General features: G+C 37.3%; 1 protein-coding gene across 6 annotated transcripts in view; it reads right to left on the bottom strand.

The window, feature by feature from the left end:
- The window catches only part of CDC42BPA (CDC42 binding protein kinase alpha), a 338092-nt gene extending 326307 nt beyond the window's left edge, over positions 1-11785 (bottom strand). For 4 of the 6 annotated variants that reach the window (XM_008069336.2, XM_008069337.2, XM_021718208.1 and 1 more), the window contains exon 1: positions 10895-11182. In XM_008069336.2, the coding sequence (XP_008067527.1) occupies positions 10895-11072 (178 nt within the window). In that variant the 5' untranslated portion in view covers positions 11073-11182. Of the gene's footprint in view, positions 1-10894 lie in introns of all 6 variants that reach the window. The other 2 variants (XM_021718207.1, XM_021718210.1) reach the window with 2 other exon arrangements.
- Positions 11786-11791: the final 6 nt, after the last annotated feature.

Genomic DNA, 11791 nt, shown 5'->3' with positions numbered 1-11791 from the left:
AATTTTTTGATTTATTGTAGAGATGAGGTCTCGCCTGCCCAGGCGGGTCTCGAACCCGCGGTAATATACTCTACAATAAGTCAAAAATTAGCAGGGCATGATAGCGCGCGGTTGTAGTTCCAGCTACTTGGAAGGCTGAGGCGGAAGGATCGCCGGAGCCCAGCAGGTCGAGGCCGCGGTAGCCGGGAGTAGCCACTGCACTCCAGTCTGGGCGACAGAGTGAGACTCCAACTCAAAAAAAAAAAAAAAAAGAAAGAGTGGTATCTGGATTAGAACATGATCAAGCTTTAGTGAAAAAGAAAAAGCACTAGTTTAGCAGGTGTATCTTTGCAAACCAAGAACTGCAAATATAAATTCCTCAAAGGCAAATATGAAGTCTTATTGGCCTTTGTTTGTAAATATATGTACACTCAATGCAGAACTCCACACTAACTTCACATTGTTGACTGGGTTCTAGATGACATAAATGGGTATGCTAAATAATACATGGAAAGGATAAAGACAAGTCATTCAAACCTTTACGTGTTTGGAGTTTGATGTAAATCGTGACAATATTCAAAAAACAATGTAGTAGAAGAATTAATTTAGTAACCACTAAAGGATCTCAAAGCAAATGCTAGCATTTCCCAAACTCTGTCAGTTGTTCCTCATAAAGAGAGTTTCAAGGTTAAACAACTTTGGCAAATTCTAGGTAAAACAAAGTGTAAAAGGTTTCTGTACTGTGGGAAACTTTTCTAAAACTTTTTCTATGATAATATGCTTTGTAGCATCCAAAGAGGCATACAATAAGCACTATTTCCCCATCACACATATCCACTGGACTCTTAATTTTTAGAATATTCACTTATATCTTGAGGTATAGTTTGGGAAACACTAGTGTACACTATTAATTTTCTTTATATACACTGTGAGACCACAACATACATTTATGGGTGCTGTATAGTCTTTAATCCATAAACAGTTCTAAGTGAACAACACATCAACAATTTTTTTATGATTTTAACATTCTGAGCTGAGCTCTATAACTCTAGCACTGTTTAGCCCTGAAGTTGGTGATGGAAGAATGGCATTAGCTTAGAATTTACTTAAAAATAATAGTTAATAACAATAAAATGTTCCAATGCAAAATAGCTGATCCTATAAAAATAAGATATTGGCCGGGTACGGTGGCTCAGCCTATAAACCCAGCACTTTGGGAGGCTGAGGCAAGAGCCCAGGGGTTTGAGACTAGCCTGGACAGCTTGGTGAGACCTCATTTCTACAGTAAATCACAAAAACTAGCCAGGTGTGGTGGCATGCATCTGTAGTTCCAGCTACTTGGAAGGCTGAAAAAGAAGGATCGCCTAAGCCCAGCAGGTCAAGGCAGCAGTGACCATGAGCATGCCACTGCACTCCAGCCTGGGAGACTCCAACTCAAAAAAAAAAAAGATATTAGAGGGCCGGGTGCGGTGGCTCATGCCTATAATCCCAGCACTTTGGGGGGCTGAGGCAAGAGCCCAGGGGTTTGAGACTAGCCTGGACAGCTTGGTGAGACCTCATTTCTACAGTAAATCAAAACATTAGCCAGGCATGGTGACACATGCCTGTAGTTTCAGCTACTTGGAAGGTTGAGGCAGAAAGATCAACTGAGCCCAGAGGTTGAGGTGTGGTGCCCGGAAGCATGCCACCGCACTCCGGCCTGGGCAACGAGAGAGACTCTGACTCCAAAAAAAACAGAATAAGATATTGTTTGATAGTCACATAGAGAAAAACATCTCCAGTGACAATATAATTTAATAAAATATTATCAATAAGATACCAATTTTTGTTAATAAAGTTACTTACATCCTTATATTAGTATAACTATATATTTCAATTATCATTTACTTTAAAAATGACATTTTATAGTTCTTTTTATAATAAGGTTACATAAAATAGACGTTTAAAAAAAAGAATGGGCTGGGAGTAGCTGGCTCATGTCTATAATCCCAGCACTTTGGGAGGCCGAGGTGAAAGTACAGCCTGAGCCCACAGGTTTGAGAACAGCCTGGGAAACTTGGTGAGACTGCACCTCTACAATAAATCAAGAAAAATTAGCTGGGTGTGGTGGCACATGCCTGAAGTTCCAGCTACTTGGAAGGATGATGCGGAAGGATCCCCTGAGCCCAGCAGATTGAGGCTGTGGTGGTCATGAATGTGTCACTGTCCTCCAACCTGAGCGACAGAGTGAGATTCCAACTAAAAAAATAATAATAAAATGAAAAATAATAATAATAATAAACAGAATGGGAAACAAGCTGACAAACTACAACTACAAATCACCAGAAAAGGAAAAATCCTAAACCAACTTTTCAAATTTTTAGCAAAAAAAACTATTATTCTGATATCCTTTTTTTTTTTGTAACATGATAAAACAGATGTAGAGAGGTTAAGTAACTTGCCTAAACTACCCAGTCAATAATCAAAGGAGGTGGTTTAAATCCAAATCCCCTGCACTTTGCCAGTATATTGGTTGAGAACAGAAACATTTCAGGTTGAAGTGTTCGACTTGTAGATCTTCATGCTGAAAACTAAGTAAACTAAATTAAGCTTTATCACTATGAATACAACAATCTCAACAGGTGTTTTTTTCATTGATTAAGCCTACAGTGATGTTTAAGCAATTTGAAATAAAACTGAAGTTAACAAATGATTGCACATGACTCAAATAATTCACAATCTTTTCCAAAGATTGTTTTCATCCACATAAGCAGTATTTTCCAGCATAATGAGATTGGAAGTGGGAAAAATGGCATTGATCAGGTAGAGTTAAAGAAAAAAACAATAAGCTATTTGTCTTTATAAACAATCAAGATGAGTTGTTCTCTAGTAACATCTCCTATCCTAATACTCAGAATAACAGTTTATGGTAATCATAGTGTTTTCATTGTTCGCATGGTGCTAAAATACCACCAATTATACATGGTTTTCTCCTTAATAAAAAGTATATATTTTCTGGTTTCTTTACAGTATATTTAAATGGGTGCTGACACTTGAACCACAGAACTTCCCAGTCTCACAAATACAATATTATAAACAGTAGTAAAGTTCCCATACTAGCCCAAAAGTCTAAAACTAATGGCTTGGCAAAAACGTTGTTACATTGGAAAAACAATACTTAACACAACAACAGGATTCTAAAATAGATGAGGTCCAGTGATCTTTTCCTTTTAAACATCACAAAGTAATCAATGAAATCTTTTCAGATAGACAACAGTTTTGCAACATGTGACAATTATTGTTACTAAAGTTCTCAGTAATTTCAAGGACTTTAGGGGTTGACAGCATTTTTCATTATTATATCTAATTTAACTCTGCTTTCTAGGGTGCTTTTTTTAGATGTAATTTCATTAACATCACTCATGCTATTCTACTATCATTAAGTTTATTTTTCAGCTCACATGACATTCGTACAGAAAACAATCAAAAGCCCACAGTCACTAAGTAAAATATAACTTATTCAGATATAGATTCTTTCTCCAAATCACACAGTATCCGAAAGTTTCTCTCAAAATTTCTAACCCTGATACTCAGGAAGTTATAAAAAAAACCACGGCCTCATACTGAAAGAACATTTCCCGAAGTATATTCCGTAGAATACTGGTTGCCAGCCATCCTCCAGACACTCTGAAAAAAGATGATTCTATAATCAGATAAACTTCATAAATTCTAGAATAACCTGCAGTATTTTTAATCTTAAATTTTGTCTAAAATACTTTCCCAAACTGATTCATTAAGGTAAAACTCCCCCACTCCCCAAAGCACCCATTAATATCCCATGGATTTCCACCACACATATTGAAACTAGGGAGGAGGCTAGAATGAAGAGGCCCTAATTCCAAAATAGAAGTAAACCGAGGGAGGAGGAAAAATTAAGAATCAAATAGCTGGATTGTAAAGGGGAAGCCAGGTTTTCATGCCTCCTGTTACCATGAAAGTCAAAGCGCTGCTTTCCTAATAGTGGCAGATGAAGACGCACTAGAATGGGGAGGATGCTAACCTACTGACTGGAAAAAGAGATAGAAATTGTAGGGAGAAAGTGTGGAGAAGCTAGCTAGGAAGAATCCTAGAGTTCTACTCAGCATCAATGGGGAAGAAAAGGAAATCTCCTAGATCTGGGAAGGAGTTTTATATGTAGTGACAACAAAAGACAGCCATTCTTATGTCTGGCATGACCTATACCTATAGAGTGGGTCAGTCAAAAACAAAAATCATATGGAAAGAACTTCTTTTTTCTTTTTTTTGAGTTGGAGTCTCACTCTGTCGCCCAAAGTGGAGTGCAGTGGCCACTCCCGGCCACGGCAGCCCCGACCTGCTGGGCTCCGGCGATCCCTCAGCCTCAGTCTTCCAAGTAGCTGGAACTACAGGTGCCCGCTACCACACCGGGATTTTTTTTTTTTTTTTGGTAGAGACGAGGTCTCGCCAAGTTGCCCAGGCGGGTCTTGAATCCACGGGCTCAGGCAATCCACTCGCCTCAGCCTCCCAAAGTGTTGGGATTACAGGCTGAGCCACCGAGCCCAGCTGAAAAGAACTTCTTGACTCATCAAAATCTAGCAAAGGCAACTGAGCAACTCCTGATCTTCAGTATTTAAAACTTGAAATCCTTTTCACTGAGTTTCATGAGCAAAAAGAGAAAAATCTGTTGGAACTAGCAGATCCTTACCTAATCAACCCTAGAGTTCACTGGAGTAATGGGAAGATAAAACCAAGAAACTGCTAGAGTTTTTTATAGGTCATATGATTATCCCCCAAACTCAACAAGCTTATAACGCCTTTGATAATCAGTGAAAGTCAACACCTATTAGCCCAAAGTAAGAAAAGGAAAATGACAAAGAGGCAGTGAAACATCAAAGAAAATACAAAGGAATAAAGTTTTAATTCCTCTGTCCATTAAGTTCTTATAAATTACAAATATCCAGTCATTCACAGGTCAGACTGAAGTAGCAACCCGGGAACACAGTATATTCATTCTCTAGTTCATTCTCTCCATCTCCCTATTTATTTTCATGCTCTCCCTCCCCTATTTTCCCTTCCCAGTAATGTATCCTGTTCCCTTCCCTTCACTAAATTCTTCATCCTTCCCTTCACTAAATTCTTCAGTAGGTCCATAATCTACCATGTGTCCTTTTTTTAAAAAAGGAACTATATCCATAATATTTTCACTGCTTAACGATCCATATATTATAGTTTCATCTACACTAAAGCATTTCAAATTCTTTTGATTTCAATCCATAGTAAGAAATATAGGAGACAATAAATATGAGATAAGAAATATAAAAATACAAAAAAACAATGTTTTGCATAACAATATGTATTCTTTTTACATATGCTGTACTTGATATTTTCTATTCTAGTCTATTTAATTTTGTAAATGTTGTTCACACTTAGTAAATTGATTTTTAAACCGATCAGAACAAGCAAAATGGAAAACAATGAGCCATATATGCAATATCCTGTCAAATAATGTACCAAATAGAAAAAGATTGGGAAATACATTTCTGACTGTTATAGAAGAGTGGTACAATAAAATATTAATTTGGGCTAAGTTTAGTTATTTTATCCTAAAATAGCCTGGGCTTACTATGTAACAATATTCAAGTCCTAAGAATTATGGATCATTTCATAAAATGTCCAAAAAATTACGCTACTTGCTTTTACACTCCTATATTAAGGTATATCTTACATTTCCATGAAATAAATATCTTTCTAAAATTCTTAAAGTATTAATCCTGTTCTTACTCATAAGGCAATGTATGGAAGGAAGGAAGGAAGGAAAGAAGGAAGGAAGGAAGGAAGGCCGGCCAGCAGGGTGGCCTGTAATCCCAGCTACTTGGGAGGCTGAGACAGAAGGATTGCCTGAGTCCAGGAGCTCGAGAACAGCCTGGACAGCCTAGCAAGACCCCACCTCACTCATTCATTCATAAATAAATAATTTTTAAAGGGTGGTATTCCTTCATAAATAAATAATTTTTAAAGGGTGGTATTCCTAAAAACAATTACTAATGAATATCAAGTTGCTGCAGTAACCAATATCATGTCACCTATCTCTAAGTATGATTTCTCTAAAAAAGAGAGACAAGTAGGAAGGCTGAGGCAGAAGGATCGCCTAAGCCCAGTAGGTTGATGCTGTAGTGGCCGTGAGCGTAGACTGGCCAACAAAAGTGAGACTCCAACTCAAAAAAAAAAAAAAAAGAAAGAAATGGTGTGATAATAGCCACCACCTACTGAACATGCTTTTACCATGTGCCAGCATTGTGTCAGATAAAAATAACTGGCCAGGCTCAGTGGCTCAAGCCTGTGATCCCAGCACTTTGGGAGGCCGAGGCAAGAGGATTGCCTGAGCCCAGGGGCTCGAGACCAGCCTGGACAACTTGGTGAGACCTTGTCTCTACAATAAATCAAAAAATCAGCCAGGTATGGTAGCGTTAAAATTAAAAAGAAAAGCTTGGACCACAGTACCTACTGAGGTCCTCAGATACAAGTTTATTAATCAGACTATTATCATGTGTATATATAATCTGAATAAACTATAAAATTACTGTTATTTAATTACAATTTGTATATGCTACAAAATCCAAGATTCAGAGTGTCAAAAAAAAGTCACCCAGCCAGATATGGTGGCTCACATCGGTAACCCTAGCACTCGGAAAGGCCAAGGCGAGAGGACTGCTTGAGCCTAGGAGTTTGAGACCAACTTAGGCAACATAGCAAGACCTCATCTCCACAAAATTCAAAAAATTAGCCGAGCATGGTAGTACAGGCCTGTAGATCCAGCTACTTGGGAGGTTGAGGCAGAAAGACTGCCCGAGCCCAAAAGGTCTAGGCTGCAGTGACAGGGACCCCCAACTCAAAGAAAAAAAAGTCAAGGCTATAGTGACAGAGATCCCCAACTCAAAAAAACAAAAACAAAAAACTCACAGTGAACTACATATAGGTAGCCTTGCATATTTCTTTTGTATTAATATTATTTTAAATTTCTTTTATAAATAAATTGGTAAAGAATTCCCTAAAATTCCATATCTCATTTCAAAGCAGGGGTAGCCAATTTCATGAATAATGTACTCATTCAGTCATTACTAGCGAACAAATCCGCTTACAATATAAAAGTTATTTTTATTTCCACAACTCTACTGTGACTTATTCTAGAGTTAGACAACTGAATTCCAACTGCTTTATAAACAAACACAAAACCATAATCATTTCAACAATTTGAAAGACTGAGGAGACAAAAAACACAGACTGTCACATCTTATTGACTACAACTGGAAAACAATACACATTATTAAATTTAAAAGTGAAATCCGGCCGGGCTTGGTGGCTCAGCCAATAATCCCGTGCTTTGAGAGGCCGAGGTGAGTGGACTGCCTGAGCCCGTGGGTTCGAGACCCGCCAGGGCGACTTGGTGAGACCTCATCTCCACAATAAATCAAAAAATGAGCCGGGTGTGGTAGCGCGCGCCTGTAGTTCCGGCTACTTGGAAGGCTGAGGTGGAAGGATCACCAGAGCCCAGCAGGTCGAGGCTGCAGTGGTCGGGAGCATGCCACTGCACTCCAGTCTGGGCGGTGGAGTGAGACTCCAACTCAAAAAAAAAAAAAAAAAAGTGAAATCCATGGTCTTAAGGCACTCTTATCCCCTTGTTCTGGTGCTCTCTAGCTTAAGCCTCTCTTCCTCTCTCCTGCCCCTGTTATTTCCTCCCTCAAGCCATCAGCACCAAAAGCAAGGAACACCATCGAAGAAAAACAACATATCTGACTCTAAATTGTTAGTTTTATTGGCATGATATGGTTATGAACAAAACATTAACTGTATCAATATAAAACTGAAATGTACCATAACTAGGAATAAAATGAAATTGATGGAAATGAAGCAACACAGCCAGTTAGAATCTTGGCTGTCTCCATTGTAAGAGTAAACCATCATCAGTATAAAAAGGAGCAGGACACGTTCGTTAATATAAATACCAAACACAAATGTATAGCAAATACATAAACCCAATATTTTTGAATTTTAAAAAAATCAAACCAAAAATTGTACCATTGAAGGCAAATCTAAATAATTAAAATGTAACCCCAGCCGGGTGTGGTGGTTCACGCCTGTAATCCCAGCATTTTGGGAGGCCGAGGCGAGAGGACTGCCTGAGCTCAGGAGTTCGAGACCAGCCTGAGCAACATGATGAGCCCTCATCTCTTCAATAAATCAAAAAATTAGCCGGGCGTGGTGGCACATGCCTGTAGTTCCAACGACTTGAAAGGCTGAGGCAGAAGGATCACCCAAACCCAGCAGGTCGAGACTGCAGCAGCTGTGAGCGTGCCACTGCACTCCAGCCACTGCACTCCAGCCTGGGTGACAGAGACTCCTACTCAAAAAAAAAAAAAAAAATTAACCCCAACAAAAATCTCTGTAAATTTCCATCAAAGACTCCTCCCCTAAAAAAAATAATGTTTAAAACATTGAGGTCAATTCACAACCTGGAAACTACCTTATTATAAACTGTTTTTCATATAATTTTAGGTAATTAGAATAAAATAGGATATTTCCCCAAAATGTAGTAATTAATTCGTACGTAAAGAACAGCTGATGTACTCCAATACATAAATGAAGCAACTGATAAATATTTACTACTGGTACATACAGAGTTCGCCCACAGTTTTGCATATGAGAAAGAATAGTAAACGACATTCTTAACCTAAATTCTCAAACTTAAAGACAGTAAATAATACTACTCATGATACATCTCGTAACAGCTTTTCCATTCTTAACTTTATTTTCTTACTCTGCCCAAACTTCTGTGGTTGATAACCCCCACTTTCAAAAACTCACACTCAGACTTAAAAATACCTGAGACTTAACAGATACTGCTAGCCCCAACGTATACAAAAGAATGCCTTAAAAATTCTATTATTTTCTATTTCTATTTCTAAACAGCAATAATTTACTTAAACCATACATTTTTGTTATGCCATATATATCAACTTCCCAAAAAATAAGATGTGAAAGGTACTACTGAAACTTAGTAGTACCTTTCACAGCTTACTTTAAATTGTGAAAATTCCTGGATTGAAATTATTTAAAATATATTAACAAAAACAAAACGTATCCAGCCAAATACTTATTTGACTTTTGGCTTATTTGGTTTATATAAATACATATAAAAACAAAGTATTTTTATACATGTAGAAGAAATAACTTCCAAGAAAACATATTTAATGGAAAATATACATAAATCATTCTGCGAATACAGCAAAATATCTACTTATATAAATGCTAATAACCACAAGGCAATAGAGGATATGGTTTTCTCTTTTATCATAAATCATTTAAAATTATATTTACTACCAGCACATACAAAGAGTTCTCCAATAGTTTTGCAGATAAGGATAGTAAGTGGCAATCATAATCAGACTAAAGTGTCGCTATGGAACCATAATTTAGCAACTCAAATTCCAACTCTTTATGAAAGTACCAAAACCTTTGAAGTCTTAAACAAACAACAAAAAAAAGACAACAAGACAGAATGTCTGAATTTCTAAAACATGGGATGTAAAACTACATATGCTTTGTAAAATATTTTACTCTACACATAAAAGACATATATTCACAAAACGGTACCAAAGTCAAAACTGTTTTGCTATTAGGAGAGAAGTCACTGGAAAGGTGGCTTAAATTCCTTCCATTCCCAGCATGAGTCTGGTAGTCTTGTTTTTTAAAATCACTCTATTCACATTTACCTATTTTTTTTAAAACCTCATGACATCAATTAAAGTTACTATGTATAGGTACTCTTGAATTAGTGGTTTACCTGAGAAAATAAGTTTGAATAAATTCCAAACTTAAAAAAAGAAACAATCAGCAGTTGACCTGACTTAGGAAAATAAAGCTTTACTTGGGAACAAAGATTCCTTAGACTAAAAGTTTTCCACTAAACTAAAAGTATTAGTATTTCAAAGGTACAAAATACTATTCGGCCAAAATCCTTCAAAAACCAATGTACCACAACAGGTCTGGGTGATGACGCGTACTTCTTCCCATAGAGAACCTCTGGACATTAGCGTGCGCCCAGCATATAACATCAGAGGCAGAACTTAAGCCAAGCCTTCAAGCTTGAAGGTCACATGGAGCGTTTGCTCACATCATTGATCTATTTCACTAAATCACTATTCCATTAAATCACCTCTATATATTTGTAAAAATCTAACCAGTTTAGATTTAAATTAAATTTACAGTAAAATCTAACTCTCAGGTGGGAGCTGCCCCCAAACATTCTCCATCAACTACTTATCACAAAATTTTTAAACTATATGTCATTTTATCTTACAACCATACAACTTTTGGAAAGTCCATGTTTAGTACTTTCCTTTGCTAGTACTATATACAGATGAAATAAAACCCACTGATCACCACCTTCAGGTTCCTGCTGACCTAAAATAAATAAGGGATATTTTAATATCTCCTCCCATTTTGAGAATGATTTCCATAGACTGGGAAAGAATGTTCCCACCAATAAATGCCTTTCGATTGAGAATGGCTGTTATACCGCCATGCATTAGGCAACTGTGAGCAATAATCCATTTTTGCCCATCACAGAATTTATTTAAAATCTTACTGTTGACTTCAAAACGTTAAGTTCCTCATCGTAAGTTCCACATTAGCCAGGCCTTTAATCAGGGCAACAATTGTGTGGCATGGTTTTTACTCCTGGGAAAACATTTACCACAAACTAGGGCAAAATCTTTAATAATTGGTTTTTTTTTCTTTTATTGTGAATATATAGTTTTTCTTTCAATACAGAATAAAGAGTTCACTCATGATAACTCCTTTAACAATTAAATAGCAATGCCTGGCTGTGGATTAAGAGAGTTAAAAAAAAAAAACTTACCCCATTCTAGGTATTCAAGAATGTTCTTCTCTCTTCTCAATGGAGAATTATTGCATTCATCATAAAGGCAGATGAGTATATCCAGTAATGTCTCCACACTGAAGCACTGCCCATTGGTCTGAGCGGGCCCATCCAAAATAAGCTGCTCCAATTGTCTCAAACGCACTTCTCCAGACATGTTTGCTTCGATTTCTGCCGGCTCGCCTTTAAATTCTTATAACGATTTTAGCTATTATTATTTGAACCTAAATTTTAAAAGGTGTGGTTTTAAAAATAAACCACTTGTTATTCAAACAACTGTCATGCAACGCCGGTGCTGAATTAAACATCCAACACAGCAGTAACTCACTTAACTGAAGCGTCTTCAATTTCACCCATATACATATATCTGGGGGGTAAATTACCATAAAATATATACTTAATACATTTTTAAAGAATAATACAATTAAATCGTATATTTAAATAAAATAATTAAAAGTACAACAAAGAGTCAACACTTCTTTAAAAAAAAAAAAACAACTCTTCTCCTTCATTCAAAATTCAACTCGTGCAACATAATCCTGAAACGAATCCGGTTGCATCATTAATGAATAAAGTCCGATTTGCATCAGCAATTCACTTCTCGGGAAGAAGGAAAATAGAAAAGGGAGGGAAAAAAACAGAATGCATAGAAGGGGGAGGGAAAACCAAAAATTTTGCTGCAAATCCTCCCAACCACCACTTGGATAATGCATCAGCGGCAATTTCTCCAGGGGGGAAAGGAGGAGGCGAGGTCCCTGAAGCAGCCCCGGCTCGGAGCACGCCAAGTCTTGCCCGGAGGAGGCTTTTCCTTCCTCCTGCCGAAGTCCTTCTTTTTAAGGCTTTGCAGCGAGTCCCGTTTCCCACGGATTCCGCTGA

This window comes from Carlito syrichta, unplaced genomic scaffold, assembly GCF_000164805.1.
Source record: "Carlito syrichta isolate Samal-C Ts95f unplaced genomic scaffold, Tarsius_syrichta-2.0.1 Scaffold311939, whole genome shotgun sequence".
Taxonomy (NCBI): Eukaryota; Metazoa; Chordata; class Mammalia; order Primates; family Tarsiidae; genus Carlito; species Carlito syrichta.
Note: the sequence above shows the minus strand (reverse complement) of the source record. Positions and strands in the feature narration are given on the sequence as shown.